This window comes from Eleutherodactylus coqui, chromosome 5 (assembly GCF_035609145.1).
Source record: "Eleutherodactylus coqui strain aEleCoq1 chromosome 5, aEleCoq1.hap1, whole genome shotgun sequence".
Taxonomy (NCBI): Eukaryota; Metazoa; Chordata; class Amphibia; order Anura; family Eleutherodactylidae; genus Eleutherodactylus; species Eleutherodactylus coqui.
In genome coordinates, this window is record NC_089841.1 from 59759517 (window position 1) to 59779989 (window position 20473).

Below are 20473 nucleotides of genomic sequence, written 5' to 3' on the forward strand. Positions count from 1 at the left end.
ACTATGCAATGCTCTCCAACTGATCAGCGCTGGCCAATCAGAGAGCAGTACAGTATGCACTAGCTAGACAGAAAATTGCAGCAGACGTCTTGGACGACTGAGATCCTGGATCAGAACAGTTAGATTGGATGGCAGAGGAGTATAGCCCCCAACCCCAGCATAGAATTTTGTCCTGAAACCAGAGGGTCACTCTACCTTTGAAAGCTAATGTAACCTGAAGCCCCCGATCACTTCACGGTCTAAGGCTCCTTTTACATGAAGCAATAAGTCGTTTGCATGAGCGATCGATAACAACAAGTTGGCTCACTTGAACAACTTATACAAGTAGAGAATTTTTAGATTTCGTTTGTTCGCATTCACTGTACGGTGAATGTGAACAACTAAACAATCGCTGTGTGGGAGATATCCGATATGTATTTTATGTATTTTTGTAAACTGTGAAGATGCTATGTTGTGTTTCCAGTCTGAACAACTGGGGGAAGGGAACATCACCCCCCCACCTCCACAAGAATTTAAGGATTGTCCATAAAAATGGTCAAACCGGTTCTAACTGGCAAAAACCTATCTAGGAATGCTTTGTCTTGGTCAAGCAGAGAGGAGAAACAGGATGTTCTTCTCATGAGACCAAATTCAAGAATGAACTGAGCGTGCTCACCGAAGTTCCTCCCAGATGGATGACATCACAAGCTACCTCACAAATATCTCCCTCTGAGAACGACCAATCAGCACGCTAAATAATGTAACTGTGTCCTAAATTGCTTGACTTCCTGTGTTGAAACTTATTTACGTTTTACCCGCGCTTAATAAAGCTAGAGATTCTTTTGGGACACATGATGTAAGCCGTGTGGTCTTTGAAGGCTCTCCAGGCCTGTACACATATTATTTAATTTGGAAACGCACAGTATATCTGAAATAGCGAAAATTGCACTAACAGCTGTTTACACGCAATGACATGCAAACGAGCAATGATCTTCATGCCTGCAGAAAATGGACGAAGAAGAGCGAATTGAATGTTCGTCGTTCAATCGTTGACCATGTTTACACTAAATGATCATCATTTAAATTCGCACAATCCAACGATTTTTGTGAATTATAATCGTTCCGCATAAGAGAGAGTTCCCCCACTTTGGCTGGACCTCCAACAAGTCATGTGTTATGAAACACTTTATCAACACTGATTCACTTCATAAAATGAGAATTGAGGGACCAGAAAGTTGCGCAGTAATCATACATTTCTATTTGGACACCGCACCATTATAAGTGTTCCTAAAACTGCCACCATTGTAATAAACAGTTTTTCAATTTAACTTTAATGGGGAACATTTTTTTCCCCACACAGAATTCTGCGACTTTTTCATTTACATCTCTGCTGTATGCTTATGGGGGTCCCATCCGGTGATAGGACCGCCCTCTGGACTCTGAAGCACAGAAAGAGTAAGCTGTAAATGAAAAAGATAGCAGTCATACTAAATCTCTTCCCATAAAACGATGTATCAATGTGCTCCCCTCCTCCTGCTCTTTTACACGCTGACCCGCTGATTCAATTTAATATATTTATAGCGCCCGGCTGTCAACACTGTAGAGAATAAAAACCGAAACTCCAGAATTTCAGATTTTGATAACCCAAAATGTCGTCACATGGCCTTCTCGACAGAAAGTCTAGACGTTCTGGCTCTAGGAATGCAACAAATTTTTTTTTAAAACATACAGAAAAATTGGTCGGTCCTTAAAGGGGTTGTCCCGCGAAACAAAGTGGGGGTATACACTTCTGTATGGCCATATTAATGCACTTTGTAATGTACATTGTGCATTAATTATGAGCCATACAGAAGTTATTCACTTACCTGTTCCGTTGCTGGCGTCCTCGTTTCCATGGTGCCGTCTAATTTTCAGCGTCTAATCGCCCGATTAGACGCGCTTGCGCAGTCCGGTCTTCTCCCTTCTGAATGGGGCCGCTCGTGCCAGAGAGCTGCTCCTCGTAGCTCCGCCCCGTCACGTGTGCCGATTCCAGCCAATCAGGAGGCTGAAATCGGCAATGGACCGCACAGAAGACCTGCGGTCCACCGAGGGTGAAGATCCCGGCGGCCATCTTCGCAAGGTAAATAAGAAGTCACCGGAGCGCGGGGATTCGGGTAAGTACTATCCGTTTTTTTTTTAAACCCCTGCATCGGGTTTGTCTCGCGCCGAACGGGGGGGCTATTGAAAAAAAAAAAACCCGTTTCGGCGCGGGACAACCCCTTTAAGGGGTTTAAAAAAAAAAAAAAAGGGGTGATGTATGTGAATGAAGTAGAAGTATGCAGCCTGTAGGTGGCATCTCTCACCATAATGTTGCCCATGGGGCCGGTTTCTCCCTCGCCGTAGGTGGAGATGATGACGTTGACATTCTCCACTATCCTCTGGAAGGTCAGGTACAACTCCTCCGGTTCCAGCTGAAGCTCCAGCAGCGCTCGGTCCATTTTGTTCATCATGAGGACTGGTTTGATCCGTTCAGCAATGGCTTGTCGCAAAACGGTCTCCGTCTGAACGCAAACACCTAAAACCGGAGAGACACAAAAACACAGGATGCTTCAGAGCTCAGACACTATACCTACTGGTACTTGTGGGAATATTAGGAAAGGCCAAGTGCACTCTGTGGTTTACAGCTATGGAGATGGGTGGTCGATGCACATCCTGTGCTCTGGTTGAGGGATTTGGCGCCCCTATTCTCAGCAGAAAAATGGCAAGTGAAGTTCAATGTTGACAAATGTAAGGTTATGCACATGGGCAGCAAGAATGGATGTTACCAATATACACTGAATGGGGTACCGCTAGGGAAAAGTGATATGGAAAAGGATCTGGGGGTACTAGTGGACTATAGACTAAACTGGAGTAACCAATGCCAATCAGCTGCTGCAAAAGCAAATGAAGTCTTGGGGTGCATTAAAAGAGGTATAGAGGTGAAGGACAAGGACATTATCCTCCCATTATATAAGGCACTTGTCAGGCCTCACATGGAATACTGCGCACAGTTCTGGTCACCAGTGCTCAGGAAAGATGTCACAGTGCTGGAGGGGGTTCAAAGAAGGGCAACTAAACTAATACATGGAATGACGGGACTGGAATACCCAGAGAGGCTATCCAAACTGGGATTATTTACCCCGGAAAAAAGAAGGTTAAGGGGTGATCAAATAACTGTGTATAAATACATGAGGGGACAATACAAGGATCTCTGCCATGATCTGTTTATACCCAGGACTGCAACGGTAACAAGAGGGCATCCGCTACGTTTAGAAGAAAGCAGGTTTCATCACCAACACACAAAAGGGTTCTTTACTGTAAGAGCAGTGAGACTGTGGAACTCTCTGCCTGAGGATGTGGTGATGGCAAAATCCATTGAGACGTTTAAGAGGGGACTAGATGTCTTTCTAGAGCGGAAGGATATTACAGGATATAGACACTAGGTGACCAGCGGGTTTGTAGTTTTGGGTCTTACAGTCAGGTAAGAACTATCAAGGTTGACACAGGGATTATTCTGATTGCCATTATGGAGTCGGGAATGAATTTTTCCCAAATGGGCTAATTGGCTTCTGCCTCTTGGGGTTTTTGCCTTCCTCTGGATCAGCTAGAGGGTGGAAATAGGCTGAACTAGATGGACATTGTCTTCATTCAGCCTAACATACTATGTTACTATGTAAACCCCAAGTTTTAGAAAACTTTTGCCATGTGATAGTGACAACTCTGAAGCTTTGATCAGTGTGGTTTGCATACTAAAACCACCCTTGGTTGCTGAAATGGAGGCGTAGAAGCACTGACCCTGTCCGCTGGGTTTGGCTCTACTGACAATCTTCAGATGTGAACAGTGTACAGAGATATATACTTTCTATGAGTCCGCTCACCACTAACCCTCTTCTCAGAGGACCTCATATTTGAAGGTTTTGCCACTAGTGGGGTTTCCCTCCCAGCTTCTCTGCAAGCCACCCTATATCCGTAGATACACAGCTTCTGTAGTAACAGCACGTTTTCATAGCAACAAGGGGGAGGAGCTATCCTCAGAGGCAGCTTCTCATGCACTCACAGGCTGCAGGCTGACAGATCTGCAGACACTGCGTTAAGGATCTCCAGTGTCTCTGCTTCTTCTGCAGTTTGGCTGGGCTCACATGGGTGGATTTTAATTGCGGAATCCGTGATCGCTGTCCACACGGTCTAAAATGCGGGTATTGAAAGGCATGAACTTTCGCCGGTTTGCTCAGACACGTGGTTAGGAATTGCAGATTCTGAGAGTGGAAGAAAAATCACAGCATGCTCTATTTTACCACGGATTCCCCACAGACGGTGCCCATTGAAGTCAATAGTTGAGAGTCGTCCATAGCCCATACGCAATTAACATTGTGTATGAGCAGCGGAAAAATGCTTGCAACTTCAAAGGAAAATGAGATAGAAAAGCCGGAATGTCGGCTGGAGGGGAGACAGAGTTCATTCTTCCAAGCGAATGATAAGCTGTGTATAGCATACATCCATGCAGAAAATCGCTTGCATCCGCGATCATTCGCAATTACTCTCAGCGAATGATCGCAGGTCTTTCGCTATAGAACCTGTTGTATTTTAGAAAACTTAGGTACGTTTTAAGCCACCAATGAAAAAAAGATCAAGCAGTTCCCACACAAACCCTGCAGCACATCTCACCTGATACACAGTCGACAACTACGAGAGCACCGTCTGTAACACGAAGAGCGGCCGTCACTTCTGATGAAAAGTCTACGTGCCCGGGGGAATCGATCAGGTTGATAAGGAAACCAGAGCCATCCTTGCACTGCTTGATAAAAGCCAAGTCGTTGTCGGTGAGCTCGTAGTACAAGGAGATCGCCCTGCAAAGGGAACACACAGAATCTGATGAGAGCGGTGTCAGTGAGCGAGCAGCGGGGAAGAAGAGGGCAATTGAGGTAGTTTGCGGTAGTACATCCTTGAATATAAAGATTAATAACACACAATCGCACCTAAGTCCTAAGATCCTTGTTCTACATGTAAAGGGATTGACCAATGTTAATCTACTGGTGGCCTATCCTCAATATAGACCCCAAACACAAAAGAGGGCGGGCAACCAATTAACAGCAATCATGGAACAAATGGTGCAAAAAAGCCCCACACTGAAATACCGCCATATGTGGAGAAGAAAGGAAAAGCAATGCGTAGGCTGGCAGACAACGCGCTCAAAGTATTATATGGGGGGGTACTACAAAATACACACTTTCAATGAGAAGCAAGACCGTCAAAGTGATTTTCCGGTTTTGGTACAAAATTCTATCCCGGGACTGCAGGAAAGAGGGAATATTACATATACATACATACATACACACATATACACTACCGTTCAAAAGTTTGGGGTCACCCAAACAATTTTGTGTTTTCCATGAAAAGTCACACTTATTCACCACCATGCGTTGTGAAATGAATAGAAAATAGAGTCAAGACATTGACAAGGTTAGAAATAATGATTTGTATTTGAAATAACATTGTTTTTACATCAAACTTTGCTTTCGTCAAAGAATCCTCCTTTTGCAGCAATTACAGCATTGCACACCTTTGACATTCTAGCTGTTAATTTGTTGAGGTAAGCTTGTGAAATTGCACCCCACACTTCTAGAAGCATCTCCCACAAGTTGGATTGGTTGGATGGGCACTTCTGGCGTACCATACGGTCAAGCTGCTCCCACAACAGCTCAATGGGGTTCAGATCTGGTGACTGCGCTGGCCACTCCATTACCGATAGAATACCAGCTGCCTGCTTCTGCTGTAAATAGTTCTTGCACAATTTGGAGGTGTGTTTAGGGTCATTGTCCTGTTGTAGGATGAAATTGGTTCCAATCAAGCGCTGTCCACTGGGTATGGCATGGCGTTGCAAAATGGAGTGATAGCCTTCCTTATTCAGAATCCCTTTTACCCTGTACAAATCTCCCACCTTACCAGCACCAAAGCAACCCCAGACCATCACATTACCTCCACCATGCTTAACAGATGGCGTCAGGCATTCTTCCAGCATCTTTTCATTTGTTCTGCGTCTCACAAACGTTCTTCTTTGTGATCCAAACACCTCAAACTTGGATTCATCCGTCCACAACACTTTTTTCCAGTCTTCCTCTGTCCAATGTCTGTGTTCTTTTGCCCATCTTAATCTTTTTCTTTTATTGGCCAGTCTCAGATATGGCTTTTTCTTTGCCACTCTGCCCTGAAGCCCAAAATCCCGCAGCCGCCTCTTCACTGTAGATGTTGACACTGGTGTTTTGCGGGTACTATTTAATGAAGATGCCAGTTGGGTACCTGTGAGGCGTCTGTTTCTCAAACTAGAGACTCTAATGTGCTTATCTTCTTGCTTAGTTGTGCAACGTGGCCTCCCACTTCTTTTTCTACTCTGGTTAGAGCCTGTTTGTGCTGTCCTCTGAAGGGAGTAGTACACACCGTTGTAGGAAATCTTCAATTTCTTAGCAATTTCTCGCATGGAATAGCCTTCATTTCTAAGAACAAGAATAGACTGTCGAGTTTCAGATGAAAGTTCTCTTTTTCTGGCCATTTTGAGCGTTTAATTGACCCCACAAATGTGATGCTCCAGAAACTCAATCTGCTCACAAGAAGGTCAGTTTTGTAGCTTCTGTAACGAGCTAGACTGTTTTCAGATGTGTGAACATGATTGCACAAGGGTTTTCTAATCATCAATTAACCTTCTGAGCCAATGAGCAAACACATTGTACCATTAGAACACTGGAGTGATAGTTGCTGGAAATGGGCCTCTATTCACCTTTGTAGATTTTGCACAAAAAACCAGGCATTTGCAGCTAGAATAGTCATTTACCACATTAGCAATGTATAGAGTGCATTTGTTTAAAGTTAGGACTAGTTTAAAGTTATCTTCATTGAAAAGTACAGTGCTTTTCCTTCAAAAATAAGGACATTTCAATGTGACCCCAAACTTTTGAACGGTAGTGTATATATATATATATATTTTTTTTGCCCGTTCCTCTTTTCCACCAGTTCCGACCTCCATTTTCGGCCCACTATCTTTAAACTACGTAATTCCCTTATATACTGTACCCAGTCTAGCCTCTGGTCCCTAAACCAGAGGATCACGTTAAACAGGCAGACATGCAATATGTGTAGTAGCAGGGTTGGGGTGATAGTTTTTGTGATTGCAGGGTTCTGTGAGGTCGGCATTGCAGAACACCGATTATGCAAAGGAGAAAGTTCTGCGAGACGTCTGCAGCAGAAGAACAAGTGGGTTGCGTTCATGAAGTAGGACAACCATCTTCCCAACGGCGGCTCGATACAGTGAATGTAAGTGACTGTTTTTCCATGTAAACTCAGCTACCGAGTGATTGGAGAGAATTCATTCACCAGTCGTTTCTGCTCACCTAAAAATAGTCACCGCTTGACTACTTCTAGTCTGGTGTAAATAGGTAACCGTTGTCTTTGAATAACTAGGCGTGCGCTTGTTCAGCGAGTGACCTGCACCGAATGCCGATTGGCTCCTGTTTTTGGTTTTTTTCCCCCACTTTTTGCTCTCCCAGGTAACATTCATTGGTTTCGGTGTTTCTTGCAGCTGAGAAGAACGAGAGGCTGATACACCATATGTTCAGTGGAACCGGCCTGAGCCCACAGCAGCAGCAGTACTCGAAGACCGCACATAGTCATGTGTATTCAGAGCACTCTACAACCAAAGAGCGTGCTTTGGGGAGGGATTGAGATTTCAAATACACACCCACCGGAGTTCCCTATACCCCCTAACTAGTCGACAAATGGCATTTCAGCTGGTGAGACCCCCACTAATCTGGAGAAGAGACCCATTTGCCGTTCTACTGTCACTCTGGGGGTCGCTTCTCCCCCACCCGCAGTGAAGTCACTGTGAAAGCGCCAGCGTACCATGCACAGTCAGCACTCCCTACATTTCAATGGGGCTCAGAGAAGTAGCTGAACGGCAGTCCCATTGTAAGCCAGACTCCTCCTCACTGCAGGAGGTGCAGTGAGGAGGACGAAGGACCCCTCTTCTGCAGATCAGCAGGGGTCTCAGCAGCTAGACCCCCACCGATCAGCAAGTTATCCCCTATCCTGTGAGCATGAGCCTCGGCTGTGAAATTGTTCTCCGAGTGAAGGCAGAGTCTAAAAATACTGCGGGCTCACTGCCCGGAACTCCGTTCCTACAAAAATAATGTCACAAGAGCGAAATGTATCCGTGTTCCTAGGACATGGCAACACGCCATCCGGGGGGCATCCTGACTCAGCAGTCTGGCCATAGAGAAGAGAAGCTCCACAGGTACCATACCCCACTAGATGAGAGGGAGGTAACATGTAAGAACTTGTTACTTGGTGGAACATGATGCCTCTTCTGAGCTCATCCTACTATACATGTGGGAACCGCTCAGAGAACAACTCCCTTCATACAGCTTCCTCCTGGTAGAAGTCTTCCACAGGATGACATTATCTCCTTTTTCACAGGATAGGGGGTAACTAGCTGATTGGTGAGAGTCCAACCACTAATCCCAAGGACAGAGGTTTGGGGTGGTCTATGAATTAATAGAGAGGTGGTTTTGGATGTGCACTGCCTCTCTATTCATTTCAATGGGACTGCTAGAGGTAGCAAAGTTGAAGTACGTGACCACCACCCTATTCAGTTACCTTCGGGTCCTCCATTCTTGTCATCACTAAGAGTTCCAGCAGTTGGACCCCCACCAATCTGATAGTTACCCCCTATCCTGTTGATAAGGAATAACATAATTTCGTGAGACAACACTTTTAAGGGAGCAATTCCCCCACATCCTTCCCTGCAGTTCCATCCCTGATTAAAGGCTACTTAAAGGGCTATTCCCATCGGAGAGTTTCATAAGTCAAACAGGTAAATAAGGTAGGTGTGGGTCCCACTTCTGGGACTTATACATATCTTGAGTTCAAGCCCCCACTAACTCCCTGGGCCAATTGTATGCTGCGATTGGGAGAACAGAGAAACCCAAGCAGGCTTCGCTGTCCTGTCTGAGTAGGGATGGCTTCACATCTGTGTTGGACCTCCGTTCGCAAGTTCTATCACAGTTACGACTGCAAATACCGGAAGAAAAAGCACTGCATGCAGCGCTTTGTCTTCCGTCTCAAAACCTGACAGCTAAGCGGAAAGCCGGGGGACCCCATTATAGTCAATGTTCAGTTCCGTCCAGAGACGGAAATATTTGGCTATGGGGATTCCCCTTTCCTGCTCCCCGAACGGATCAGAAAAGCAGAATCCCCAGGTGTGAAAGCACCCTAACTCCAATTGACGTCTATGTAGTAGTTAGGGGAACAGCGTAGCCCAACCAGTTTGAAATTTTCCATCCATCCTGCCACCTTGTTTCTAGTATTGTTCCCATCATGGTCAAGTTTGGCCCGGATGGGAACATTTCTTGTAAGCCTAGAAACACACATACAGTTTTTAACAGAATTTTTTGAGCCAAAGCCTGAGGTGTATCCAGCAGGAAGAAGTAGAAGCCCTTCCTGTACATTTTTCTTGCCCTTTCAATCCATTTCTCGCTTTGCGGAAGAGGAGACCCCCCCCCCCCCCCCCAAAAAAAAAACAAAAAAACCCAAAAAACCAAAACGGCTTGTATACTATTAAAGAACAACTCTGGTGAAATAATTTTTTCATTCATCCTGTAGCTATCCCCCCAGTATATATCAGTCATACTAGTGTTACCTTGGTTAGTTATTTCTATCTGTAACTTCCTGGAGTCCTTCTCCCTCAGGGGTCATGTGATCTCATTTTGACCAGGTGGCAATTACTTAACTTTATATTCTCTCAAGTCAGTTTTTCAGTCAGCATCATTCCTGTGCAATGGACCCTACCGAACAAGCTCTTTAGAGAGGACACAGACACTCCTATCCCAGTCACTGCTGATTATTAGAGCCTTGTGTCACACAGTTATAGTAAAGGAGATCACAGTTCATCCTCCTGACTGTATACTTATTGTCTTTAGCTTATATAGGTGAATATAGAGGGTAATGATAATCACACTGTCCTCCCAGCATGCAGAGATGGTACAGGCTCTTACTGTTCATGAGATGCTGTGCTGATAGCACAGAATACTGAAAGAGATAGCAGGGAGAAATCTCAGCATTATGATGGTGCCTGGTAAGTATCAGATAGGGGGCTGCACTGCTCAGAAATGACTGCAATATACATAGAAGATGTCTAAAGTGTCATAGAGGGGGCAGGGATGGAAAAATGTGTTCTTGCCAGAGAGGCCCTTTAACAAAATAAAATATAACTTGTTCTAATACATCTAAAATCAGAAAAAATATAAGAGGCAAAAAGACAACTTTGCACACCTGTTTATCATTTAGTGTATACAGCTCACCTGCAGACCTGTGTGTCTCTGGTTACAATCTACAATCACAGCGTGTAGTCGGATCTTGCAGTAATGTGTTACTCTGCTGCTTCTACCCTTTTTCTCCAGCCTGTTATCAATACGAAGGGGCAGAGGGAGACAACACAGGGCTTATTTGTAGTCTGTAACCATGGAGACACATTGCTCTGCATAGGAGTTGTGTATACAACACGTCAGGATATCTATAATCAAGTACATTTGAAAGAACTGGAGTAATAAAAAGGAACAGAACTGCAGCAGAACAGTGCGGGGCTCAGTTGACGCTTCCTGAAGAACTTACGTGGACTTAATGGTGATGCAGCGTTCCTGTTCATCTTTGCGTGTGTCTGTGAAACGCGTTTCTCCAGCTCTGGCAGAAGCAATAATGCCGGCTTTGCACACCAGAGAGTCAGTCAGAGTGGATTTGCCATGGTCCACATGGGCAATCACAGACATATTCCTGATGTTGGACTTCTTGTCCATGATCGCTCGGATCTGGTCTACTGTGAAGTTCACCTACGATGGAAACAAAAAAAGCAAGAAATAACCATAATGGCCCTCTACAAAAGAAAATCAGCTACTATCCCTGCAAAACACGAGATGCTATCTATTGGGAGAAGTCACTGAAAACGCATCTAGGACTATGTAGAGGACACCATTAGGTCCTCCACCATTCACAACACTCTCTATTATCTGTCTGCGGGGACTGCAGGACTTTATAAACATGTTTAATGCTTATGTCCTTCTGATAAATGAGGTTGGATTTACCCAGTAGTCACTTATTCCAACCCCACTATTGAATTCTATGGCCACTTCAACTGCGTTGCTCAAGAGGACATCTCTTAACCATAGAGAACGTGCACAGGATCAACTCCATCTAAGGACTGTCCATAGAGAAGGCTTCCATATGTACTTTGGATGTAAATTTGCACTTTCGCTTAGTGGTGGTAAACATGATAGAGACCACAGCTCATATGAATGCGCAGAGTGTAATGCTTTTTTTCCCCTGTGGGAGTGCTGCAGGGAGAATAAACAGTTACAGCCAGGTTTTCCCACAGATTAGAGCAGATTTATTATAATGGAGGCTCCAGCAAGCGGGCACTAGTAGGGATTGTCCAAAGTGGACAACAATTAAAAGGGGCTGTCCCACAAAACAACTCCTCACCGATCCACAGGATACTAGTACTGTGGAGTCACACGGTGTATCACATGATCCTGCTCAGCCAGTCAATAGCTCTGAAAAAGCTATTACACTATTTAGTCACAAACTGCACCACATGTGCACCACTCTGCGGCTTATTGGCAGAGTAGGATCATGTGACCCCATAATACAGGAAGTACTTTTTCAACCTGCTCAGTGGCAGTTGGAGTGAAGAAGGTAGTAGTGGGTGTAATTCACCCCAATTGGGGTATCATACACATGTCCATATTTAAGAAATCAGCTAGAGTGACTAGTTTTCTGTGAAGCGTACCTTCTGTATGTCTGAGGGTAGGGGTCCAACGTATGGCAGTAGGGTATACTATAATGGAATGCCCCAGTTATGCAACTATGGTGTAGTCATATAAGGAAAGGTTTTGGAATCTACATTCTCAATGTAGGGTAGATGCCATGTATCTACAGGACAGGGGGTAACAAGCTGATTAGCTGGGTTCTCAGGGGATAGATCCGCAAGATCAACTCTAGTTATCACCTGTGACTAGAGTATAACTTCTTCTGGGGAGACAACCCCTTTATATAGAGTAAAAAAGAGCACTGCAATAACTTATGACACACCAGGGGGCGCAGAGTTGTTGGGATCAATAATCAGCACACTCCAGTAATGTCACTTCCTAACTTCAAGGTGACCTGAAGGAAACCAGTGTGCCGTAGATCCGTCGGTTGCCCTTTTCGGTCTTCCAGATAGCATTGGCACTCCCCTCACTGCCCGATGCAAACTGTGATTTGTGGTATATTGATAGTGTAAGGCACTATAATCTGCTCTGATTGGTTGGCACTGCTCAGGTAAACAGAGTTGGTTGATCAGAAAGCAAAGTAAAGTATCTCAGGCGACCAATCCACGGTGTTGCATCGGTAGTGAAAGGAACATTGCAGCCATCTTGGAAGAAGGACCCTTGAAACCGGCAGGTCTACGGCAGACATGAAAGACGGAATGCAGAGTTAATGGAGCAGAAATGCAGTCCTAAGCTCTCGCTCACGACCTTAAGGTTGCAAGTTCAATTCCTGTATGGTTCTGGGAGCCGGCTCAAGGTTGAATCAGCCTTCCATCCTTCCGAGGTCGGTAAAATGGGTACCCAGCTTGCTGGGGGGTAAAAGATGGCTGGGGAAAACAATGGCAAACCACCCCACGAAAACGTCATGATGTGACGTCACCCTAGGAGTCAGTCATGACTCGGTGCTTGACCGGGGAACTTTACATTTACCTCGGGACAAATGTTAAAGCGACCTTCTAGAGAACTTTCTTTATGCTTGGGTTATCTTCTATGATCCAAGAAGACCACAAACATCAACCAAAAAAGGTCACTTCCTGAGGGCCCTACAGTGACGTCACCTAGAACGTGTTGCTCCCTCCTACATTTCCAGGTCACTCAACTACTAAAACCTTGAGAAAGTGGCAAGACCCACCGGGAGGAAATGAAGACGGTGGTCTACAGTATTCTGGTCATATTATTTGGTGGACCATTCATTAATTAGCCATTTTTATGTTTTAGCCCCACCTGGTAGACCCAACGTGCAGGTCTGAACTTGTTGAATAGTTAATTTTAGCCTTGGCTGGGTAAACACAAGAGTCAGGGCACTGAGACTGCAGCTCATCCACAGGCCAGCCAACAGGCTAGTGACAATGCAGTATTACATGCTAACTGGTCACATACATGAGCAGAGTCCTCCACAGCCGGACTGACTGCCCCGGCTAATAAAGGGGGGAAAGAAAGACCCCTATGAAGCTTCTCTAGATCACTGAAAAACCTATATACAGATTGATCCTCAGTCACAGTCTGCATTCACAGCCCAGAGCTGCATTCTCAATACTGAGGACTTCAGATCTGAAACGTCCCATCATGAGCTGCTTGTTCAGTGTCTGCACAGGACTTGTCTGGTGATGTGGATTCTGGGTAGCCTTCACTCCGGGCACTGTACAGTAAAGGCCCTTTTACAAGCAGTGATTAGCACTCAAAATTCATTCAAAAGGATGAAAGTGAGCGATAATCGTTACATGTAAAACGCGGTTTTTTAGTCTGCATAAAAATAATCATCAGGCCGTTCACTTGCTCTAATTGAATGGAAATTGTTGAGTAATTTGAGCGGCTTGAGGACTTGAGAGGAGTAAACAATGTACTCATTGTGTTTGCCTTGCATACATAATGGATACATTGTTTACTCATGAAGGGACAAGACAATGGAATCCTGCTGGCCAGATAATCCCTCGCATAAACACACGCCCACCTGAGCAGTATAATACAGGATGTAACTCAGGATCAGTACAGGATAAGTAATGTACGTACACAGTGACTCCACCAGCAGAATAGTGAGTGCAGCTCTGGAGTATAATACAGGATGTAACTCAGGATCAGTACAGGATAAGTAATGTACGTACACAGTGACTCCACCAGCAGAATAGTGAGTGCAGCTCTGGAGTATAATACAGGATGTAACTCAGGATCAGTACAGGATTAGTAATGAATGTACACAGTGACTCCACCAGCAGCATACCAGCTATTCTTCCTGATAGTACAGTTAGCTGAGCCAAGCACGCATGTGTTATCAGAGAGAGGGCAATAAGCCACTGCCAGTCACCTGTGGAACTAAGGATGCTGAAATCCAACAAGCCTGCACCCCAGGGGGTTACTTGGGACACCCCATACACAGACAGATAGTTCATCCTACCAATTCCAGCAGGAGTGAGCAACATTGGTAATGGTATAGGCACCATAACACGGGGGCTACACTGCCAGATTCACCCATCGCTACAGTTAGTCACGAAGGTTTGAACAGTAGCTGCAGGTCTTCACCAGCGAGTGACATCAGCACCAGAGAAGAGACAACCACTGACCGCAGTCAGATCATTATTATCATTACATCCTTATGTATCACTTAATGACAAGTCAGTGACACGGCAACATGCTACTAGGTGACAGGTAAACCCCCAGATAGAGGACCGAGGGCAGTGCTGCCCCCCATCACACAGAATCTGGGTCCAGAGGCCGCAGCACTGCCCCCATCACACAGCATCTGGGTCCAGAGACCGCAGCGCTGCCCTCATCACACAGCATTTGGGTACAGAGCTCGCAGCACTGCCCCCCATCACACAGCATCTGGGTCCAGAGACTGCAGAGCTGCCCCTACCTCATCAAACAGCATCTGGGTCCAGAGACCGCAGCACTGCCCCCATCACACAGCATCTGGGTCCAGAGACCGCAGAGCTACCCCCACCTCATCAAACAGCATCTGGGTCCAGAGACCACAGCACTGCCACCCATCACACAGCATCTGGGTCCAGGGACCACAGCACTGTCCCCCATCACACAGGATCTGGGTCCAGAAACCGGAGCACTGCCCCCCATCACACAGCATCTGGGTCCAGAGACTGCAGAGCTGCCCCCACCTCATCACACAGCATCTGGGTCCAGAGACCGCAGCACTGCCCCCCATCACACAGCATCTGGGTCCAGGGACAACAGCACTGCCCCCCATCACACAGCATCTGGGTCCAGGGACCGCAGCACTGCCCCCCCCATCACACAGCATCTGGGTCCAGAAACCACAGCACTGTCCCACATCACACACCATCTGGGTCCAGAGACTGCAGAGCTGCCCCCACCTCATCACACAGCATCTGGGTCCTGAGACCGCAGCACTGCCCCCAATCACACAGCATCTGTGTCCAGAGACCGCAGAACTGCACCCCATCACACAGCATCTGGGTACAGATCTTGCAGCACTGCAACCCCATCACATAGCATCTGGGTCTAGAGACTGCAGAGCTGCCCCTACCCCATCACACAGCAGCTGGGTCCAGAGACCGCAGCACTGCCCCCCATCACACAGCATCTGGGTCCAGAGACCGCAGCACTGCCCCTCATCACACAGCATCTGAGTCCAGAGACTGCAGCGCTGCCCCCACTCCATCACACAGTATCTGGGTACAGAGCTCGCAGCACTGCCCCCCATCACATAGCATCTGGGTACAGAAACCGCAGCGCTGCCCCCCATCACACAGCATCTGGTTATAGAGGCCGCAGCGCGTGCCCCCCTATCACGCAGCACCTGGGTCCAGAAACTGCAGCACTGTCCCACATCACACACCATCTGGGTACAGAGCCTGCAGTGCTGCTCCCGATCACACAGCCCACACTGCAGAAGACTTTCTGCTACTTAATTTTGCAAGGTCACAGACAGCAGTTTTCCTTCTGGTGTCTGGGGGACAGATATCAGCGCTGCACCCCTCTATTATCCCAGTGACAGGGTGACAGATATGAGAGCTGCACCCCTCTATTATCTCAGTATCGGGGGGACAGATATGAGAGCTGCACCCCTCTATTATCCCAGTGACAGGGTGACAGATATGAGAGCTGCACCCCTCTATTATCTCAGTATCGGGGGGGACAGATATGAGAGCTGCACCCCTCTCTTATCTCAGTATCGGGGGGACAGATATGAGAGCTGAACCCCTCTATCTCAGTATCAGGGGGACAGATATCAGCACTGCACTCCTTTATTATCCCAGTGACAGGGGGACAGATATGAGAGCTGCACCCCTCTATTATCTCAGTAACAGGGGGACAGATATGAGAGCTGCACCCCTCTATTATCTCAGTATCGGGAGGACAGATATCACTACTGCACCTCTCCATTATCCCAGTGTCAGGGGGACAGATATCAGCACTGCACCCCATTATCCCAGTGTCTGGGGGACAGATATCAGCACTGCACCCCTCTATTATCCCAGTGACAGGGGGACAGATATCAGCACTGCACCCCGCTATTATCCCAGTGACAGGGGGACAGATATGAGAGCTGCACCCCTCTATTATCTCAGTATCGGGGGGGACAGATATGAGAGCTGCACCCCTCTATTATCTCAGTAACAGGGGGGCAGATATCACTGCTGCACCCCTCTATTATCCCAGAGACAGGGGGACAGATATCACTGCTGCACCCCTCTATTATCCCAGTGACAGGGGGACAGATATCACTGCTGTACCCCTCTATTATCCCAGTGACAGGGGGACAGATATCACTGCTGTACCCCTCTATTATCCCAGTGACAGGGGGACAGATATCAGTGCTGCACCCCTCTATTATCCCAGTGACAGGGGGACAGATATCAGTGCTGCACCCCTCTATTATCCCAGTGACAGGGGGACAGATATCAGTGCTGCACCCCTCTATTATCCCAGTGACAGGGGGACAGATATCAGTGCTGCACCCCTCTATTATCCCAGTGACAGGGGGACAGATATCAGCGCTGCTCCCCTCTATTATCCCAGTGTCAAGGGGACAGATATGAGCGCTGCACCCCTCTATTATCCCAGTGTCAGGGGGACAGATATGAGTGCTGCACCCCTCTATTATCCAAGTGTCAGGGGGACAAATATCAGTGCTGCTCCCCTCTATTATCCCAGTGTCAAGGGGACAGATATGAGTGCTGCACCCCTCTATTATCCCAGTGTTAGGGGGACAGATATTAGTGCTGCTCCCCTCTATTATGCCAGTGTCAGGGGGACAGATATGAATGCTGCACCCCTCTATTATCTCAGTATCGGGGGGACAGATATGAGAGCTGCACCCCTCTATTATCTCAGTATCGGGGGGACAGATATCAGTGCTGCACCCCTCTATTATCCCAGTGTCAGGGGGACAGATATGAGAGCTGCACCCCTCTATTATCTCAGTATCGGGGGGGGGGGGACAGATATGAGAGCTGCACCCCTCTATTATCTCAGTAACAGGGGGACAGATATGAGAGCTGCACCCCTCTATTATCTCAGTATCAGGAGGACAGATATCACTACTGCACCTCTCCATTATCCCAGTGTCTGGGGGACAGATATCAGTGCTGCACCCCGCTATCCCAGTGTCAGGGGGACAGATATCAGCGCTGCAACCCGCTATCCCAGGGTCAGGGGGACAGATATCAGCGCTGCACCTCTCTATTATTCCAGTGACAGGGGGACAGATATGAGTGCTGCACCCCTCTATTATCCCAGTGTCAGGGGGACAAATATCAGTGCTGCTCCCCTCTATTATCCCAGTGTCAAGGGGACAGATATTAGTGCTGCTCCCCTCTATTATCCCAGTGTTAGGGGGACAGATATTAGTGCTGCTCCCCTCTATTATCCCAGTGTCAGGGGGACAGATACGAATGCTGCACCCCTCTATTATCTCAGTATCGGGGGGGGGGGGGGGGGGGACAGATATGAGTGCTGCACCCCTCTATTATCTCAGTATCGGGGGGACAGATATGAGCACTGCACTCCTTTATTATCCCAGTGACAGGGGGGCAGATATGAGAGCTGCACCCCTCTATTATCTCAGTATCGGGGGGGACAGATATGAGAGCTGCACCCCTCTATTATCTCAGTATCGGGGGGACAGACATCACTACTGCACCTCTCCATTATCCCAGTGTCAGGGGGACAGAGATCACTGCTGCACCCCGCCATTATTCCAGTGTCAGGGGGACAAATATCACTGCTGTACCCCTCTATTATTGCAGTGTCTGGGGGACAGATATCAGCACTGCACCCCTCTATTATCCCAGTGACAGGGGGACAGATATGAGAGCTGCACCCGGCTATCCCAGTGTCAGGGGGACAGATATCACTGCTGTACCCCTCTATTATTGCAGTGTCTGGGGGACAGATATCAGTGCTGCACCCCTCTATTATCCCAGTGACAGGGGGACAGATATCAGTGCTGTACCCCTCTATTATTGCAGTGTCTGGGGGACAGATATCAGTGCTGCACCCCTCTATTATCCCAGTGTCTGGGGGACAGATATCAGCACTGCACCCCTCTATTATCCCAGTGACAGGGGGACAGATATCAGTGCTGTACCCCTCTATTATTGCAGTGTCTGGGGGACAGATATCAGTGCCGCACCCCTCTAATATCTCAGTGTGAGGGGGACAGATATTAGTGCTGCTCCCCTCTATTATCCCAGTGTGAGGGGGACAGATATCAGTGCTGCACCCCTCTATTATCCCAGTGACAGGGGGACAGATATCAGTGCTGTACCCCTCTATTATTGCAGTGTCTGGGGGACAGATATCAGTGCTGCACCCCTCTATTATCCCAGTGTCTGGGGGACAGATATCAGCACTGCACCCCTCTATTATCCCAGTGTGAGGGGGACAGATATCAGTGCTGCACCCCTCTATTATCCCAGTGACAGGGGGACAGATATCAATGCTGTACCCCTCTATTATTGCAGTGTCTGGGGGACAGATATCAGTGCTGCACCCCTCTATTATCCCAGTGTCTGGGGGACAGATATCAGCACTGCACCCCTCTATTATCCCAGTGACAGGGGGACAGATATCAGTGCTGTACCCCTCTATTATTGCAGTGTCTGGGGGACAGATATCAGTGCCGCACCCCTCTAATATCTCAGTGTGAGGGGGACAGATATTAGTGCTGCTCCCCTCTATTATCCCAGTGTGAGGGGGACAGATATCAGTGCTGCACCCCTCTATTATCCCAGTGTTAGGGGGACAGATATTAGTGCTGCACCCCTCTATTATCCCAGTGTCAGGGGGACAGCTATCAGTGCTGCACCCCTCTATTATCCCAGTGTTAGGGGGACAGATATTAGTGTTGCACCCCTCTATTATCCCAGTGTCAGGGGGACAGATATGAGCTGCACCCCTCTATTATCCCAGTGTTAGGGGGACAGATATGAGAGCTGCACCCCGCTATCCCAGTGTCTGGGGGACAGATATCAGTGCTGCACCCCTCTATTATCCCAGGGTCAGGGGGACAGATATGAGTGCCGCACCCCTCTATTATCCCAGGGTCAGGGGGACAGATATGAGTGCCGCACCCCTCTAATATCTCAGTGTGAGGGGGACAGATATTAGTGCTGCTCCCCTCTATTATCCCAGTGTGAGGGGGACAGATATCAGTGCTGCACCCCTCTATTATCCCAGTGTCAGGGGGACAGATATGAATGCTGCAGCCCTCTATTATCCCAGTGACAGGGGGACAGATATCAGTGCTGCACCCCTCTATTATCCCAGTGTCAGGGGGACAGATATGAATGCTGCACCCCTCTATTATCCCAGTGTCAGGGGGACAGATATCAGTGCTGCACCCCTCTATTATCCCAGTGTCAGGGGACAGATATCAGTGCTGCACCCCTCTATTATCCCAGTGTCAGGGGGACAGATATCAGTGCTGCACCCCTCTATTATCCCAGTGTCAGTGGGACAGATATCAGTGCTGCACCCCTGTATTCCCGGTCAGATGCTGCGGCACTGGACAGACATGACAGGTGATGTTGTATAAGATGGCCGCAGCACACAGCCCGGTCTCCCCCTCCGACACGTCCAGTCCCCACTCTCCCGGAAGGTCTCCGACAGCTTGCGGGGGTCTCCCCGCCGGGACTCACCATGGTGGCGGATATCTCCGGATTACCGGGCAGAGGGAAGCAGCAGCCGCCTCACAACCGGAGGACTGGAGAGAAGGAGGAGGGGGTTCGGCCGGGGACGGACCGCAATGGCTGCCGGGAGAAGAGGTGGGAGGGGGCTGTCGGACTGTGTCACCATGGCAACCTGACGCAGCTTTTCTAAATAAGCATGACTTTATTACAGTCAGTCGTAAAGCAGAAGCGTACATTATACTGCGGCGCAGTCAGTAATAAACCTCCATGCACGCTGCGTCATGTTAGTGCGTCCTCAGGGACGGCTCGGGTCCCCACTGCACATCCCTACAATACAGCTACATGCCTGCAGACAACCATCAGCAAGCAGACCGGCCAAGTGCTAGAGGGAAGGGGGGTGGGAGATGGGAGCAGGGGGAGAACACGAGGCCCGAAGCTGAAGGACAGAAACACCAAGGAGAGAGGAGGGGGAGGACAGGGGGATTAGTCCTCCTCTTCTTCCTATCCGGGCAGTCCATCATG

At 47.9% G+C, this 20473-nt stretch overlaps 1 protein-coding gene across 1 annotated transcript in view; it reads right to left on the reverse strand.

Moving 5' to 3' along the window:
* Window positions 1-20063, reverse strand: part of LOC136627480 (elongation factor 2-like) — a 36466-nt gene extending 16403 nt beyond the window's left edge. Inside the window, exons 1-4 of the mRNA XM_066602614.1 lie at window positions 19961-20063; window positions 10654-10868; window positions 4663-4844; window positions 2322-2533 (exon numbers count right to left, since the gene is read on the reverse strand). Of these exons, the coding sequence (XP_066458711.1) occupies window positions 2322-2533; window positions 4663-4844; window positions 10654-10868; window positions 19961-19963 (612 nt within the window). The 5' untranslated portion in view covers window positions 19964-20063. The remainder of the gene's footprint in view (window positions 1-2321; window positions 2534-4662; window positions 4845-10653; window positions 10869-19960) is intronic.
* Between the last annotated feature and the right edge of the window lie 410 nt (window positions 20064-20473).